The 18,867-nt window shown below is 41.7% G+C and overlaps 1 protein-coding gene across 4 annotated transcripts in view; it reads left to right on the forward strand.

Moving 5' to 3' along the window:
* Positions 1-11,885, forward strand: part of Odf2l (outer dense fiber of sperm tails 2 like) — a 37,372-nt gene extending 25,487 nt beyond the window's left edge. For 3 of the 4 annotated variants that reach the window (XM_029537846.1, XM_029537845.1, XM_029537847.1), the window contains 5 exons: positions 2,328-2,432; positions 6,731-6,816; positions 7,041-7,203; positions 9,115-9,240; positions 11,390-11,885. In XM_029537846.1, the coding sequence (XP_029393706.1) occupies positions 2,328-2,432; positions 6,731-6,816; positions 7,041-7,203; positions 9,115-9,240; positions 11,390-11,518 (609 nt within the window). In that variant the 3' untranslated portion in view covers positions 11,519-11,885. The remainder of the gene's footprint in view (positions 1-2,327; positions 2,433-6,730; positions 6,817-7,040; positions 7,204-9,114; positions 9,241-11,389) is intronic. The other variant, XM_021196177.2, reaches the window with a different exon arrangement.
* The last annotated feature ends 6,982 nt before the right edge of the window (positions 11,886-18,867 follow it).

Consider the following 18,867-nt stretch of genomic DNA (forward strand, 5'->3'; position numbering starts at 1 on the left):
TATGGGAAACTTTCGGGATAGCATTTGAAATGTAAATAAAGAAAATAATAATAATAAAAAAAAAGATTAAAGACAGTTAAAAAATAAAATATAAAAAAAGAAAAAAAAAAAACAGTAAACTGGAAGCCATAATATTACACAAAGGACCTGGTACAGATGTGTGCGTGTGGCTTCAGTTTGTGAGTTCATATGATATTTACTCGTGTTGATTTAGATGGCCTTGTTTTCCTGGTGACCTCCAGTCCCTCTGGATCTTACAGTCTTTTTACCTCCTTTTCTGTGGGCTTTTCTAGGCCCTGCAGGGAGAAATTTGATGAAAACATCGTGTTTATGGCTGAGCGTTCCAAGGTCTCTCACTCTCTTCACAGTGTCTGGCTGTGGGTCTGCATTTGTTCCCATTGCTGCAGGAGGAAGCTTCTCTAATGAGAGCTGAGCAAAGCACTGATCTGTGGATATAGCAAAATGTCATTAGGAATAATTTTTATTGCTAATTTATCATCTGTGTAGAGCAGCAGTATTTGGTTTTGCTCTAGGTCTTGGACTATCTAGTCTCTGGTTCTTGGTCATCAAGCATTGTTAAGTATGGATCCCATTTCATGGAGTAGGTCTTAAGTCAAATCATATACTCATTGCTTATTTCCACAAGCTTTTTGCCACCATAGTACAGTGGTTCTCAACCTCCTAATGCTATGACTCTTTACAGTTCTTCCTGTTGCAGTGGCCCTAACCACAAAATTATTTTCATTGCTACTTCATAACTATAATTTTGTTACTGTTATGAATCATAATGGTAACAATATTTTTGGAGACAGAGGTTTGCCAAAGGAGTCACAACCCATAGATTGGGAACTGCTGCCCTAGCATATCTTGTGGGTAGGATACCATTGTAGGTGAAAGGGATTGTGGCTGGATTGGTGTTTATGCTTCTCTTTTGATAATGTGCAGAGTACCTTCCTGTACCAGAACTCTGGCACACATAGGCGAAGGTTGCATGGAGGCTCCAGCTCAACCTCTCTATGTTCACTGGGTCGTGTAGGTGTCACTGGGTCGTGGAGGTGTCACTGGGTCGTGTAGGTGTCACTGGGTCGTGGAGGTGTTGCTTCAGCAGTGAGCCCTTGCTGTCAGCTTGTGCTGTGTTGTTTTGACAATAGCCTGGGTTATTTGGGGATTCCCATGGGACCCCTTTGGCCAGTAACTCAATTAGATGCAGCCCAAATCTTGTACTAGAAGCTTGTACAAGAGATGGCCAATTGGGGCTTTGTCTCCTCCATTATTTGGAGGTTTCATTAAGCTTGCCTTCGTACATGTTTATGTTTTAGGAAGCCTCACCTGTATTAGGTTTCCATATTACCCCTCAGATGGCCCTTAGGTTTAGCTGCCTCTTCCTATATTCCCTCCTTGTTGCCCCCTTCTCCTCACACTCGATCTCCTTGTGTCTGCTCCCACCTCATCCATAAGTATTCTATTTCCTTTTCCTAATGAGATCTATTTGTCTCCCTAGTCTCTTACTCTCTACCTAACCTCTTTGGTTCTTTGGACGATAGCTTCATTATCATTAACGGCTAATATCCACATGCAAGCGATAGTTATCAGACTTGTCCTTTTGTGTCTGGGTTACCTTACTTGGGATGATTTTTTTCTAGTCCCACCCCTTGCACAGTTCATGGTTTCATGTTTTTAGCAGTTGAGTAACACTACATTATGAAAACATACCACTTTTTCTGTATACATTGTTCTGTTAGCAATGTTTACGCTGTCTCCAATGAAGAGGGCAGAGATGATGTGACTAGTCAAGCGTCTCTGTTGTAGGATGGAGCGTTCTTTGGGTATATACCAAGGAGTGACATAGCTGGATCTTGAGGTAGCTAAGTGTCTATCTTCCTCGGGAACTGCCACACTTATTCACAGTGGCTGTGCAAGTTTGCCCTCTCACCAGCAATCGAGGAGTGTACCCCTTGCTCCTCCTCCTCCGCAGTATGAGCTGTCACTTGTGTAATTGTTGTTAGCTGTTATGACAGGTGTTGGGTGAATGACAGACTACTTTCTTAAAGTAGCAGTGACCCGAAAGTGAAGATGAATGTAGTCCTTAGACCTCAGGTAACATGAGAGCATCGGTTGGAGAAGACTGGTGGACAGTGGAGGATGAGTTCTAGTCGAACACTAAGAAATAGTGTCTGGAGTAATGTTATATGAACATGCTGAGAGAGTTGTAAAGAACTGCACATTCAAAGTGAAATCAGTGCAAATACATGCCTTAGCGTTACTTCATGTTAACACTTGAAATCATACGTGGTGCTTTAGAGTCTGTTTTTTGTTTTTGTTTTTAGGTACAAAAGTTGCAAGAAGCAGCTGAAATGGTGAAAAGTAGATGCAAAAATTTACTACATGAAAATAACCTAATAATAACTAATAAAAACAAAAAGTTAGAGAAGGTGAGTTTGAAATTGAAGTAATGAAGTATTTTCCATGTGTGCCTCACGTGACCCTGGCTAGTGTGCTGCTTCTCAGTCATCTCCCAAGTGCACGCCTGCGAGTGGCTCTTTCCAGGCTCGGCCAGAGTTTACTCTTTCTCCCGTGCTTGAAATGTTGTTTATTTGTGTGAACATCGGTTTACTTTTTTATTCATATTTGAGAAATAGCATAAATGCCTCATTTTTGTTATGAGGTTTTTTTCAAACAGCATAAAGAAAAATGTATTCCATTAACAATAATGCATGATGGACTGACTGAATCCTCACAAAGATTTATTGTTATTATGACTACTTTAGCCATTCTGTTAGGTAGGTAGTAGTATCTTATTGTGAGTTTCATTGTGATTTTCTTAATAGCTAATGATATTGACTATTTTTGTTTGTTTTTTGTTTGTTTCTTTTTAAAAATTGGATAGTTTCTTTATTTACATTTCAAATGTTATCCCCTTTCCTGGTTTCCACCCACCCACCCTGCCCCCAGAAATCCCCTATCCCATCCTCCCTTCCCCTGCTTCTGTGAGGATGTTCCCCCACCCACCCACTCACTCCTGCCTTCCTGCCCTGGCATTCCTCTAGACTGGGGCATTGAGCCTTCACAGGCCCAGGGGCCTCCCCTTCTACTGATGCCCACAAGACCATCCTCTGCTACATATGAAGCTGGAGCCATGGGTCCCTCCATGTGAACTCATTGGTTGGTGGTTTAGTCTCTGGGAGCTTTGGAGGTCTGGTTGGTTGATATTGTTGTTCTTCCTATGAGGTTGCAAACCCCTTCTGCTCAAAAGGCCCAATTATTATCACTGAGATCTATCAGCAATAAAATGCAAACTAGTCTCTCTGACTCTTTCTCTATCTCTCTGTCTCTCTCTGTCTCTCTCTCCCTCTCCCTCTTTCTATTTTTATGTCTTTAGTAACTAAAAGAATTGCAAAGTAAGCTATTTTCTGGTAAGTGCATTTTGGAAAAAATGGTATCTTGAAAACCCTCTCCTTTTATTCATCCATTTGTGACAGAAGAAAGGGAAGCCAGCATTGGCAGGTGATGATGTTTTTGTGAATAGTTTTAAGTTTTTTGATGGAGCCACATTCTCTTTTGGATTTCACATTGTTTTGGTAAGGAAAAAATGAGAGTCATAGGATACTGATTCCTGGCCAAGAGGTCAAGAGTGTTAGTGGTTAGGCGCAGTCTATGGCTGCTGGTGCTGCATTGCTGACCCATTTCAAGACTGGGGATTAAGAGGAGGCATCGCTTTCAAGACAGGGTCAGCCTGAGCGGGCTGTCAGGCCACCAAATAAGGTGCTGTTCTTAGAGCTGTTCTCACCTGTTTTAGCAGACAAAAGAAGATGCTATTAGAAGTCTATTGTTGTTTCTCACCGGACAATCTCATGCACATCCCCCTCTGCTGCTAGGGAATGCAGTAAAAGCCCAGGTTAAAGCCAGAAAGGGGAGGAACCAGGGTTTTGTTTTTTGTTTTTGTTTTTTCAGCAATGCCCTTATAATATTTGCTGTGATAGAACTAGAAAAGTATGTTTGTTTGTTTGTTTGTTTGTTTAAAAAGGAAGTCTTCTTTTTATTTCTCTGCTGCTTGAGTCTCCTGATTTTCTCCTAGGATCTTATCTGTTTTAGAGGTTCAGAGGTGTGCTTGTCTCTTGTCTTCAAGATGGCCAGATGGTGCATGTGCTATGAGTGCCCAGCTCAGAGAAGTTCTCCCTCTTGAAGTCCCTCCAAGGGAACACCCTAAATGTCAACCTTTTAGCTGTTTACAGTTACAGAGAGCAATGCTGCGTTCCTTAGTTTGTATTACTGCACTCTCTTCTCTGTGATTTATGGAAGTGCCACAGTGAGAAGGGCAGGGGGTGAGGGGAGTATTGTGGGTACTCACCATGACAACAGTGATCAGATGCAGTCATCTGAGAATGTGCAGTAGCTCTCCTGAAGCAGTGCTCTCCTCCCCCCCACCCCTGACAGAAAGGGCAGTGAAGTGACAGTTACTGCAGAGCTGAGGACAGACCCATTCCTTAGTCACATGTGCACTGATGTAGGCTGATAGTGCTATACTTATTTGCCTGACAGCCTATCTGAAACTAATTAATTTTACTTACATGTCTCATGTAAATTAACATATGTAAGGTACTGATTAATAACAAGCTTGTCTAGTCTTTAAGATAGTAAGAATATTCCTGCCAAATGTATGACCTTGCCTTTATTTCCCCTAATGCCACACCTCAGATGAGAGGCCAGGTGGAGTCGCATCTGAAGCAGGTAGAGCAAGCCCGCAGCTCCTTCACATCAGCCGAACAGAGACTTGAGGAGTGTCAGGAGAAGCTGCAGCGCTGCAAGGAGAAGTGTGCAGAGCAGGCGCTCACCATTAGGGAGCTTCAGGGCCAGGTGTCCATCGCTCTCTGAGTCTTGGAAGATGTGTTAAAGAAACACTTGACATCATTTCAGCAGTTGACGGCACGCGTGTCATCTGTTATCGCTGATGCAGTATTTTCATGCAGATACTCAACTTTATCTTTAGTATTTCCTGGTGACACTGGTCATAAAGATAGCTGATATGGGTGACTTATATGCATCTGCATTTGGACTTGGAGGACATAGTGTGGTGATGTAATGAGAGGAGGGCAAAGCCGGGCTTGCCTGTTTCTTGACATCAGCATAAGACAAATAATAGCTTACCTTGCAAAAATCAGAATGCATTTTAATTAGAATTGTGCATCACACTTATTGGGGTAATTCTATTCTTTCACTTAATACCTATCAATCCACCTGCATAGGAACTGTGTGTCCTACCTCCTCCCTCAGTGCATATCACAGAGAACACAGTACATGCTTTAGGATTACTTGGTGTTTTCTTAGAAGCATGTCTGTGTCTGCTAGCCAGTCTGATTCCTTACTTGTAAGACATTTCCAGGAAGTAGTCCCTTTGTGCCTTTCAAAAGAAACTTATTTAGCTTTTAAAAACACAAAGCAAATTCCAAGAAGAAATTCTACTAGAAAAAAAATGCTACTTTAATAAGAATAAGAAAAATTATTTTTTATGCTATGTGTATGTATGTTTTGTCTGCATTTCTGTGCACCACATGCATGTAGTGCCCAAAGTGGCCAGAAGAGGCCATCATAGTCTCTGGGACTGGAGTTATGGGATGGTTGTGAGCCACCCTGTGGGGTGGGGAATATAACTTGAGTCCTCTGAAGGAGAAGCCAGTGCTTGTAACTGCTGCGCTATCTCTCTAGGCCTGAGGAGAAATATTCTTATTATTAAAGCTACTTAAACTCTTTCATTCAGACTGTGTAGCAGTGGGAAGAATGGTCTGTTCTGAGCAACTTTGTCTTTGACTTCTTTGACTTTTACTCAGCATTGTCACGGGTAGTTATCTATTAGTATTTTATTATTATTATTATTTTCTTTATTTACATTTCAAATGCTATCCTGAAAGTTCCCTATACCGCCCACCCCCCTGCCCCTGCTCCCCTACCCACCCACTCCCACTACTTGGCCCTGGCCTTCCCCTGTGCTGGGTCATATAAAGTTTGCAAGACCAAGGGGCCTCTCTTCCCAATGATGGCTGATTAGGTCATCTTCTGCTACATATGCAGCTAGAGACTCAAGCTCAGGGGGTACTGCTTAGTTTAAGTGGAGCATTATTGATATGAGAAACATATTGATTAACATGAGAAACATAACAGATTAACTGTCTAATGAACAATGTTTAAATTTGTCACACACACATTTTTTTAAGCGTTTGTCTTGTTCTTGTTGGGTTTTTTTTTTTTTTTTTTTTGGAGGCAGGGTTTCATGTAGCCTGGACTGGTCTCTGTCTGAGGATAGAATTGAATTTCTGGTCCTCTTTCCTCTGCTTTCTGAGCTGGGATTGCAGCACAAGCTTTCTGTAGTGCTGGGTTTGTACATGCTGGGTTTGTACTTGCTGGGAACGTGGTTGCCAGCCGAGCCACATCTCTAGTCCCTCAAAGCTAGATGTTCCTTTTCATTAGAACACTGTTCAGGGTATTTTAATTACTATCACCCAGGAAAAAATGTATTTCATTTTCTAACATAAACAACACCAGCTTTTAAATCTCTGTGAGGATCTGGAGAACTTGTGGATTAGCATTGTAAACATGGCTTGGTGTCTTTCTGTGTATTCATATCTTCTTGTTTCTTATACTTCTAAATAAAATACGTAATTTCCTTGGAAGTTGATGAAGAAAATAACTGAAAAAAACCTGTCTTTTTCTTTTCTTTCTTTTAAATTCCACTTAGGTTGATGGAAACCATACCCTTCTGACCAAGCTTTCTCTTGAGGATGAAAATCATCTCATTCAGTTAAAGTGTGAGAACCTCAAAGAGTACGTGTCAGGTTGACTTAAAACTGATGTTACATTTCCTCATCACGGTAATCTCTGTGTGTGATATATGAGTGTGTGTGTGTGTGTGTGTGTGTGTGTGTGTGTGTGTGTGTGTGTGTGTGTGATATAAATGTGTATATATCTATGTGTATGTACATGTCTGTGTGTATGTGATATATATGCATGTATGTGTATGTACATGTCTATGTGTATGTGATATAAAGGAAATTAGAGCAGATGGATGCAGAGAATAAGGAGCTTGAGAAGAAGCTGGCCGACCAAGAGGAGTATCTCAGGCACAGTGACCTGGAGCTGAAAGAGAAGGCTGCAGAGTGCACAGCACTGGCCAGGCAACTGGAAGCCGCTTTGGAAGAAGGAAGACAAAAGGTACAGATGGCCTTTATTTAGAAACATTTTAATTAGTTTGCCAGAGTGGGTTCTCACTGCCAAGCCTACGGTTATTGTTTGTATGCTGACGACAGGGAGGAGGGAGCAGCTCCACTTTTATTCTTTACTTCATTTTCCCTCAGAACAAAACACAGATATTACTGAGCCAGGACTGCTTTTCCAGATGCATGCTGATGTGGTGAGGGAATGGGCAGAGATGGAAAGGACCTGGAGAGTGTGACCCCTCCACACACCTGCCTGTGTGTGTGTGTGTGTGTGTGTGTGTGTGTGTGTGTAGATGAGTAAATACATAATTAAAGGTTTTGGTCTTGATTGGGATCCAGTGAGCTCTAAAGCTCAACTCTGTGATAAATATTTGTTGCACAAACAAGTGTATACAAGAATTGTATTCCAGTTCAGTCTGTTAAGTGTACATTCAGCTTACCTAGCCTCTTGGCGTGTAGGCACTTCCATAGTTCTTCACAGACAAAGGTGAAAAGGCTAGACCTGAGTTCTAGGGCACTCAGTATAGCAGGGATGTCACCCTACATGTAGGTTCTATAGTAGACATGGAGGAAAAGTGGGTATTTCAACCAGGGTGAAAGGGAATGATGGGAAGATCTCGAAGAATACATGAGTTTATCAAACAACTTGAAATCTCATGTTGAAAGACCATAGGGTGAATCTCGGCAGCTGATTTGAATACTGGCTCTGATGCAAAGCACTCTTACCAAGGGCAGGCTGCCTTTCTAAACTTTAGTTTCCTAACCAACAAAATGGGGCTTGTGATATTCCTTGTAGGATGAATGGGGGCTAACACAGTGAGCGGCTCCACCCTGAGGACTCTCATGTCTCACCCCACTGAAGTCTGCTTTACTTGGCATCTCCACTTAACCCTGACTTGCCAACCTGACATGTCTTAAGCCAAATTTTAAATCCTTCCCTCTTAACTCTCTTTTATTTATTGTATTCCTCAAGGTACTTAGGGTTAGTTCTGTCAGTGTTAAGCTGTGATACCTTCCAGTGTTCTGAACTTTGCAGTGAGAAACCAACTTAAGTTGATTTTAAGGGACACATCATTGAATAAGTTGAATAAGAAGGAGTGGTGCCAGCTGTGAACCAGCTGCAGATTTCCCAGCCACACTAACCTCTGGAAAGAAGGCTCTGGAGGGCTTTACCTTGAGTTCAGGATAAGATCTTGACAATGCCAGGTCCTCTCAGGCTTTGTCCCAAAGTGGTCAGAGTCCCCAGACAGTGACTGTTATTTCCTCTGTCTTGCAGCAGTGGAATGCGGCCATGTCTCTCATTTCTGACCAGGTGACAAGGGCCACCACAGCTGTGTCACCCTTGTCCACATCGAGGGCATGGATGTTTCCCTGGAGCCCCTCCTTTTCGACTTCAGAGCTCCCTTCCTGCTGCATTCATGAAGAAGTCTGTGAATTGGTTCTGATGTCTTAGAACCAGTCCTCAGAGTTCTGTTGGAGCAGGAGTCCTTCCTGCTTAGCTCTTTTGTTCTTAGACTAGCCCCTGCCTCTGCTCTCACACTTGTGGCTTCAAACCAACATAGCATAAGCAGCAAAGAGAAGTAGAAGACTGGCACTCAGGCTGTACTGAGAGTGAATGATGAAGCAAGTGCCAATCTTGTGTGTGCTTTTCAAAATTAAACTCTTCATTTTTCCCTTTGTAGTACTGGAATTGAACCAGGGCCTTCCACATGCTAGGAAATCAATCTTCTATGGAACTGTATACCCAACTCAAGATAAAGTACATTGAAATAGTTTCTAACGGGGTTGTCATACCCAACTAATACCTACTTGGGAAAAAAAAGTATACTGTGATTATATCAGGGCTTCAAAATATATTTAAAGGAAGACACATTTAGTTATTTTATTCTCTTAATGAAAATTACAGGTTTCTGAAGAAGTAGAGAAAATGTCATCTAGAGAGAGGGCTTTACAAATTAAAATATTAGATCTGGAAACTGAGCTTAGAAAGAAAAATGAAGAACAAAACCAACTTGTTGACAAGATGAACACTGTAAGTATGTGTGTTGCTTGTTATAAAAGTGAGCACTTATCACGCATTCTATGCATCTTAGTTACATCTTTAGCATACAGGTGGAAGCTGGTCAGGACTTTGATTTTACTGTGAATATTAAGAATGACAAATAATCAAAATGCAAACCAGAGTTCTCATCACCCTGCTCTGTGCAGCTTCATCACACAGCCTCCAAGTCTCATTGGGAGGCTCCCTGCACAGCGTGTCTGTGGGGCTGCTCAGGGAAGGTTTCACATAGAAGCTACTTAAGCTTTATTTATATTTTATTTACTTGAATTTTCATCTTTTAAAGATACATGCAAGTTAAAGAGTTATAAGCTAGATTTTTATATGTGCCTTGATTAATGGATATTATATCTTAGAAAGATGATTTTAATATTCACCATTGTCCAGTCTGCATGAGTGATGGATGCTTTGATCCATTCCACTGTGAAATGAGAATACCAAGTTTAATTAGTCTCATATTTTTTTCCTGAATATTCATGAAATACTCTGTTGGCTTAAGATACTCTTGAAGCTGGCATTAGTTGTGCTTAAATTACTTAATAACTCTCTACTTGATAATTACATAGAGAATGCTAGTATTTTCTTTTTCCAGGAGTTAGAGACTCTGTTAAAACTCCTTTTTCATTTCCAAATTGTAAATCTAAAGGGTTCAAAAGTTAAATTATTTTGATGTATACTGTTTATTCTTTTTGTCTAGTGAGTTTGCTGGATTTCTAAACGAAAGCAAACAAACTCCTCCCTGTCAGGATTGTAAAATGTGTGATGTTCTTTGTGCAGTTGAAGCCCCTGAAAAAAATAAACTGAAATAAGATGGATTTCTCTGTTCTGTGTTTAGTACTTTGCAAAAGCTGCTAAAATAAATAGATTAAGATCTGATGTTAAACCTGTTAATTGTTGTGCTAGTAAACAATCTAGAATTCTGAGCCTAACTTAGAAATAGCTAGAAATAAATGAATGTCTTGGATGCCATTCAGGGCACAGACAGTTCAGTGAGTCATTAGCATCCACAGGCACATACATTAGCCAGCCCGAGCTGTGAGTGCTCAGACAGCCTGAACCTAACCCTGGCCACATGACTATCTCCACAGTACATGGTGTACCCTGCAGGCTGTGAGGTGGGGTGGATGCACACTTTGAAGGGTGACCTCACAGCTTCACAGCTGTGGCAACCCTACTGAAGTCACAGTGTCTTGTCTTTCAGACCTTACTGTCCTGAAGCTCATTTGTGTTTACATTCTGCCCTGCAGTGTGTAACTGTGGAGTTACTGTTCTTTCCAAACTGATGCACCATAAAGCCCAGCTCCATTCATTCTATGATGTGTGCAGTCCAGTCTAGGGCTTTGCCACATAATTCCCTGCTTCTCCCATTGGGCACTGCTCAGTTTTGGGTGGTGGTGTCTATACTATCTGCTATGAGAAACACAAAAGGCCTCTGTTCTTGGAGTGTGTGGGGTTTAGCTGGAAACCTGTCTTATCTAAAGCATTTGCAGTAAGCAGCCCACCTAGAAATCTGTACACAACCAAAGTTCAAAATTTGTATGAGTTTACTAAAACTTCTCCCTCATTGGACATGAATTAAGTTCATTTTACTTTTTAAAATAGTTTAGGAAGAAATATTCATGTTATCAGAGATGAAATTCTGTCAGTTCTTAAAACACTTTCCTTTCAGAATGTATATTCTAATGGTAACAGGTTATTGAATTTTGGGTCTAGTTAATTTTGGTGTTTGCTGTTTTTTATTTGCAAGGTTTTTTTTTATAGTAATGTTTATTTAAAAAAGTTTAAGACAGTGAAGGTCTTATGGGATAAAACATGTATTTTGGCAGAAAAATGGCAAAAATGAGTAAGAAAAGGTGTCATGGTACATAATAGGAACTAACCCTGATTCTCTAAATATCACATTAGATCTAGTAATTTAGGGCAGAGTTACAGTATGCAGTAAATTGTCAAAGTAGAATGATTAATCATATATTATTTAATCACTAAATATACTGTTTTAAGGAAGATGATATGTAAAATTTCTTTGGGAAAAACTGATGTATTCAGCTATTGCATATATACTTACAAATCTTCATCTTGCATATGAGTGCCATATTGATTCTCTGTCTCTCTCTTCAATTAGAAAACCCAGCATCAGGATATATGCTTGAAGGAAATACAGCACAGTCTGGAGAAGTCGGAGACTCAGAATGAGAGCATTAAGAATTACTTGCAGTTTCTTCAAATTTCCTATGTAACGATGTTTAGATAAATTGTTGATTTTCTCTGATTCTTATAATTTGTGATTAGAATTTCTATGTGAAGATGCTTGAAACATAATTTATTATCTAATTGAACTTTAAGGAATAATAGCTCTTACTATTCCTTTGTGGTAGATACTTTGCATTGAAGTCTGGTTTCATTCTTTTTAAAAAAAATATTAATTTTTAAAGTATTTTTTACCATATATGCAAAAATCAGAATTATTCTTATGAACCATTGAAGTAAATTTGTAACAAATCTAGACCAATTATGAGACAAATGCATGGCTTTAAATAATGTATTTACTTGTTTTATATCATAATACTATACAAATAAAATATTCAGAAATTTAATTTTAATCAGTATAAGTTTTAAAGATAGCAAGTGTCTCACTGTATATAATATTGCTTCCAATATATGTCGAGTTTCCATCATCATTTATATGAGATTTTAAACATAAGATATTAGATCATAGTTCTTCAGTGCCAGCTGATGGTAACAGAGGAACACATGTTAGCAGCCCTTGTCTCTGTAGGCATCCAGGCTGTCCTGTGAAGCAGGAGCTGCTGCTTTCATTTTGTGTTAGGGATTGTCTGGTATTGCTACTACAGATGCTCTAGGGATTGTCTGATATTATTACTACAGATGCCCTAGAGCCTTGGTGTTAACTGCAGGATCACAAGGACAAACTACTCTGCTCTTCTCATGACAAAATCACATAGGATGATGAAAATTAGGCATTCTCAACACGAAGAAGCTTTGAGATAAGGCCCTTTATTTATTTTATTTTAGAGATTAGAATTTAATTACATTTTTCCCTTCTTTTTCCATCCATCCAAAATCTCTGCTCTCCTTCAAATTTGTGGTCTCTCTTTTTCACAGATTGTTAGTGTGTGTGTGTGTGTGTGTGTGTGTGTGTGTGTGTGTGTGTGTGTAAGTATAAGTGTGCATGTTCCTAAATATGTTGTGTGTGTTCAGTCTACATAATGTTACTTGTATGTATGTTGTCAGGGTTGCCATTTGGCATTGAACGTCTAGTGGTGTGCTTTTCCCTGGGAGAGGCCATGTCTCCTGCTCCCAGCTTTCCTCGGGCACCTTGTGTAGGGTTGAGGTCCCATGGACTTTCCTCTGTCCACTTTGGCATGACCATTGGTGTCATGCTTGTTCAGCTCATGTTTGGGCAGCCATGTTGGTGAGGACCTGATGGGTATACCCTGGATATGTCTAGGAGACACAATCTCATAGCAAACTTCTCCATCTCCCTTGCTCTTACAGTCTCTCTTCCCCTCTTCCAGAATGTTCCCTGAGCCTGAGGCACATGAGTGCTTTGTGTATGTATCCAGAAACTTATCTAACTACTCAGTGCTAGTGAAGTTAAGGAGAATCTAAAACTACTAATTTACTAAACCAGCATAATTCCTGACAACCACCTATAGACATTTGTTCTTATACCACAGAGAAGTGTAGTCTTCACTTCTCAGCAAGGAAACCCCTCCTTAGAACAGATGGAGATCACAACAGAAAACCACAACCAATCAGGATGAAAGTTGTGGATCCCGGGCCCCATGGGATGCAGTCTTTATTACTGTTAGTCTCTGTTTCCTGTCGTCTCACCACAGTGTGCTGCTGTTGGGTACTTGGAATGGGGAGGGATATGGCTTCCAGGGATGAAGTGACTAGCACTCCTCTCAGACAGCGACTTGAGAGTATTGCTTGAAGGAGTATTCAGTCGTTAAAAAAGTATTCAAGCTGCCTTTATTAGTATTCTAACTACTCTGGAAGCTGAGTCAGAAGGATTGAAAATTCAAATAGAAGAAAAGAAAGAAGGAAGGACAGAAGGGAAGAGAAAAAAGGCTGGACATACAGCTCAGCAGTAGATCTCTTGCCTACCATATAAGTTCTCAGTTAAGTCCTCAGTACCACAAATAATAAATAAAATAATAATAATAACAATAATGATGATGATGACGATGACGATGTTAGCAGTAGTAGTAGAGTCATTCATAGAGATGAACAGGTCTCTCTGTGTAGCCCAGGCTGGTCTTGAGCTTGGGGCTCTCTGCATTAGCCTCCTAATTCTTGGAGTTAGCCATTTTCTACCTCATCCAGCTTCTTTTTTGCTTAGAGTAACACAATATAGACTGTCAGAAACTGGTTTCTTCCCCTGTCACAGTTGTCCTTTTCCTTCGATTTAGCCCATCTGAGTCCCTTGTCGGTTCTCCTAAGGCCTTAGGCTGTGCCCTCGAGAGCTCTTGAGCACTCCCTACTCTCTGCTGGTGCAAAGCAGACATGCGTGCTGTTCCTGTTGGTGTCTCAGGGCCTACGTAGTGCTTTGCTACGTACTAGGTACTCAGGTGATGGATGTGGAAAGAGATGGCTGCCCATGTTTGTGTTTTAGATAGGAAAAAACACAAACATGAAGGAATTAACCGCCATGGCTGCAGTGTGAAACTCATTCTAAAACTGTCATTTCAGCTCCTCTGTGGCTCCAGAATTCGAGTTGTGCATGCACAGCCACAGCAGAGCAGGGGGTGACTCTCAGCCATTAAGGACTTGTTACAAATGTAATCCATAAATGACTCACTCACTTTTGAGGACACTGAGGACTTAAGTCACTCAGCCTCCTCACACAGCTGGCAGTTGGGAGACATCACTCTACATGTGACCTCTGCTCCATCTGGGCTAGCCTCATGGACATTTAAAAAGGAAGGTAGTGTCTTCCTGTGGCAAAGATACACTTATTAATGAATGGTTTCTGCTTATGTCCTGAACTGTATTTTCATCAGGGTAACTTAAGTCCATAGCCTTTAAATATTTGTCCATGCAGTGTTTGAGCCAGTGTGGGAGGAAGAGACACAGCATCCCTGTGGTTGGTGCTTGGCCAGCAGCGATCTAGGTCCTGGGAATTTCAAAGTCTCTGTGCTTCATGTTTCCCTGTGAAGTACTGAATGCCAGAACCCACGAGGCCCCAGAGTCAGCACCCAGTGTCCCTGAACACTTTTTGTTTTCCAGCCTTGCACAACAGGGAATGGTCTCTCCCCACAACCCCCATCATAGCAGATTCGAGGGATTTTCTTTTCATTATCAGTATCCAGGGCCTCTTAAGTTATATAACTTTTCTCCTGCTATTCAGTTATTATCACTTCTTCCTGTGTTCCTCTCGTCCTAGTTTGGGTCTCTGGATCTGATCTCTATGGGACTTGGCTTTTTGTCAACACAGGGTCTTGTTAGGCATCTTGTAAGGTCTTCCATCTGATTTTTTTTTTTTTTTGACCACTAATAAAGTTTTGGAAGACAGTAATTCCCCTTTTTGATTGGAATGTTGAAGTTTTAATCTAAAACTTGTGTTTCTAAGTTCCTGAAAGTACTCTGTTGAGTTATGTAATTCTGTTCTATATTTGATTCCTGGGCCCTCCTCTGTCTCCCCTTGCTTCTACTTAAGTAGGCTGCTCTGATGTTGGTCTCTGGCCTTGCGGCCGTCCAAGCCTCACAAGTGAGTTTCAGGTTTCCTGCTTATGGCTGTGTGTGTTCAGCACTGGCCAGCAGCCTGTGGAGCTCATGTGCTGAGCAGAGGCAGACTGAGCGCTGAAAGGTATGGGGACCTCAGTCCTCGTGGGCCTGTGAGCCATGCTACCATCTGCCGAGTCAGCGACGACCTTTTCTTCCCACAGACTCTTTTGGTTATAAGCAGCTATTCTTTCTCAACTACAAAGATTGGAAACACTTCACTAGAGAGGCCCCTTCAAATTTTTCTCAGATCAACAGGTCTAGTAAGGCACACAAGTGAAGTCTTCTTTCTTCTTTAGAAGTGAGCATGGCCAGTCATGACTTAAAGACTCTGATCTATCTGCTAACTTAGGATTTATTCTTTTTAATTTTTTAAAAATATCCCCAAAATTTGTGTTCATAATGAACACAAAGTATTTTTGTTTGCATATGTAATTTGACAGATGTTTGGAGATTCGGGGATGTGGACAAGCCTGCATGTCTTGGTAGGCTGAGGAAACTACTCAACTTCCTGTTTGTTTTGCTTATTCTAAATTTAGCAATTTTATAATTTTTAATGTTAATTTTCTACTCAGATAAATAAGAATCTTGAAGACTCCTTAGGTGGAAGGGAGTGTGGAGGGTGGTGTTAGTGAGAGGCCGTGATCTAAGAAGGAACTGCTGTGATGTGATTTTCAGAGCTGTAGTAAATTTAGACAAGAGGGAAAGAGTCAGCTTCCTGAGACCAAGATGGCAGCCACCAGAGTGAGGGTGTAGAGAGATGGCGAAGCCTGGGATGGTAAAGCTGGTTTGGTGTGCCAGGAGTCAGAGAAGAGTGCAAGTGCCCGCGTTGATGGACTGTGAGAAGAAGCAAGTAACCGATAAGGAATGGAGTTGTGAAAGTTCCTCTGAGTTTCTGTCCTCAGCATGATCCTTGAGGGCTGCACGGTCTGCTGCTGACCAACACCCTCTTCCTCACACAGCAGAGGCAGCCAAACTTCCTCCTTCCTTCCCACTGTCATCTCCAAAAGCTGCTTCCCCTACTCTTGCCTTGCTGAAATTCTGTTCCTCTCGGGTACCTTCCTGTTTTTTCATGACTGACCGTTGTTGATTTGTGTGGCCATTTGTTCCCACACTACTCTCTTCACTGCTCTGGTGGTATCTGACAGAACCTGGCCTACAGCATGAAGCCCATACAGGGCTACTGGAGGGACGACTCGGTGGATGAATGGAGATGCCCAAGAAAGTGGGAAAACTCCAACATGAGAGAATGATTAACTTTATGCCCCACCTCCCGCCCTGCGCACTCCCAGAGGTGGTCAGTTCTGTCAGGGCTTCTCCTCTGACCACACTCCAAGAAAGGAGTAGGCAGAGTCAGGGGTGGACATAGGAGTTTATTTGCCACAGGGAGAAAAAAAAAAAAAATCAAATTTGGAAGTAGAAATTTGAATGGGAAAGTAGCAACAGAATCCCCAGTGCAACAGGGATCCAACCGACAGAAACTAGGAGTTATTGCCTTGTGCTCTTGGGAGACATGCTAAGCCCTCACAGGGCAAAGCAACTGCAGAGGGCTGGTCACCGTGGAGCATAGCAAGAGAGCAGCTATTCTGATTCTTGACAAATCTTGAATGATTTGAGTCTCCCTGCTTGCTGCTAAAACAGCAAATTGCAGGCCTCTCTGCTCTCAGGAGCAGTCTTCCTTCTGGAGCACCCCAGAGCCAGGCTGAGAGTCACACCTCAGTCAGGAGCCAGATGTGTGGAAAAGTGATTCTGGGCCCTGTCTTGCCTAGTTTTGTGTCAGGCTGACTCAAACTGAAGTTATCTGAGAGGGGGAACCTTAATTAAGAAAATGCCTCCTTAAGAGCCAGCTACAGGGCATTTTCTTAATTAGTGATTGATGGGTGAGCGCCCAGCCTATTGTGGGTGGGGCCATCTCTGGGCTGGTGGTCCTGAGTTCTATATGAAAGGCTGAGGACCAAGTGGTAAAGACATATATGTATACCTTTAATCCCAGCACTCAGGAGGCAAAGACAGGCAGATCTCTGAGTTCCTGGTCACCCTGGGCTACAGAGCAAGTTCCAGAACAGCCAGGCTACACAGAGAAACCCTCCATCTCAAAAAAATTAGAAAAATAAAAACAAAAGAAAGCAGGCTGAGGCTTGATGCTGAGCAAGCCATGGTACAAGCCAGTAAGCAGCACCCTTTCATGGCCTCTGCATCAGCTCTTGCCTCCCTGTTCTTAACCTGTTTGAGTTCCTGTCCTGATGTCCCTCGGTGATGAACTGTTTCCTCTAAGGGTAAGCTGAAATAAAAACCTTTCTTCTTCGAGTTGCTTTGGTCATGGTGTTTCATTGCAGCAATAGAAATCCTAACAAGGACAGGCCCTATTGTGTAAGTCTAGTGAGTTGTGATTGGCTGGTGTGTATATACAAATGAAGTCTAAAAATGTAACCATTCAGGAGAGAGCTGTCTAACCTGAGAGGAGTAAGAGAAAGCCCACCAAACTCTAAGAGTGTCCTCAGAACCCACACTCACTCATGATGGAGTATGCATGGGGAAAGTGGCAGGCAAAACCCTTGATTTCTATCCTTGCCAGGGCTCCAGTTGCCACCAGGTGAAAGTAGCCTGTTGTGCCAGAGATTTGGAGTTCGTTTTTAGCTGCCAGGTCCCTGGTTCCTGGCTGTCACAGGGAAAGCTAGGTTTGGTCACAGGCCAAGGCTCAGATGTTTAATCTGCTGTGATTGTTTGTCTCAAGACCACTCCTGTGAGGGTCCCACTACCTTCACCCAGGGTTATCAAGCCCCGACTGCTACTATCACCAGATCACCAAGGGCTGAATGAAGTTCTCTTTCAGCAGAGAGATTCAGGATTCGTGAGACCTTGCTCCTGATCGGATATGTATCCAGTAGACCAGAGATGAAGATGTTTGAATTAGCTGTAGGAGGGAGCCCTGAAGGTGAGTAGAATCCATGGCTTGAGAAGTGCTACTTCCTCTCCTCTGCTGACCCTCCCGGTTCCTTTTTCCTTCTCTTTGGGCCAGATAGGGCACCAATAACAGACCAAAGAAATAGTTCTACTGAAGTCCAATTTGACCAACTAATGAGTTTAAGGGGATTTCTGTTCAGGAGTAAGGTTGACTTAAAAGCAGCCACATCATTGAAAAGCCTACTCCAGTGTGAGTGACAGCCCCAAGTGGGAACCCTGGAGTCTGCACAACATGCTTCAGTGGGACAGGTCAGTCTTTTCTCTCCCCAGCCCTCTACTGCTTACATAAACTTGAGGGGGGGGGGCTTGTGAGTCTTGCAAATTTGGGGGAGTTCCTGAGACTTGGGAGTTGTTTACCTCTTGAGGCTTAATAGTCTTCCTCTGCTAGCTTTATATAACTAAATGTAAAAATCACTTTTAAAAAGAGAACATAAGAGGAAGGGCATCTAAAGCCAAAGCAGTAGAGTATATGGAAAAGGTGTTTTCATTATGACAGTGACAAACTAATGGCTGTCTTTCTGGTGCTGGGGTCCCTGCGCCTCCTCTCTGTGAAACACTCATTGATGAGCTATAGCCTCACTCCAACAATAATGCTTTAGATGTCAACTTAGTGTAAATTGATCTAACACTTGTCATTTGTATATCCTAAACTTTGTTCTGTTTCTATAGGCAAATATAGTTAATTACCATAAGGCCTCATAAATTTGCATTTCTAGGTTAACAGTTTACAGCCTTATAATTCTGAATTTGTCTTATTTGATTAGCTCAGCCTTTCTGAAATCATCCATGTACTTTAATTTTTATCTTATACAGGCTTACAGCTAGAAGTTGCCTTGAGTCTCAGAGAATTTAAACTTGGACTCTTGTATTTATTTATTTATTTATTTA

Source organism: Mus pahari, chromosome 4 (genome assembly GCF_900095145.1).
Source record: "Mus pahari chromosome 4, PAHARI_EIJ_v1.1, whole genome shotgun sequence".
Taxonomy (NCBI): domain Eukaryota; kingdom Metazoa; phylum Chordata; class Mammalia; order Rodentia; family Muridae; genus Mus; species Mus pahari.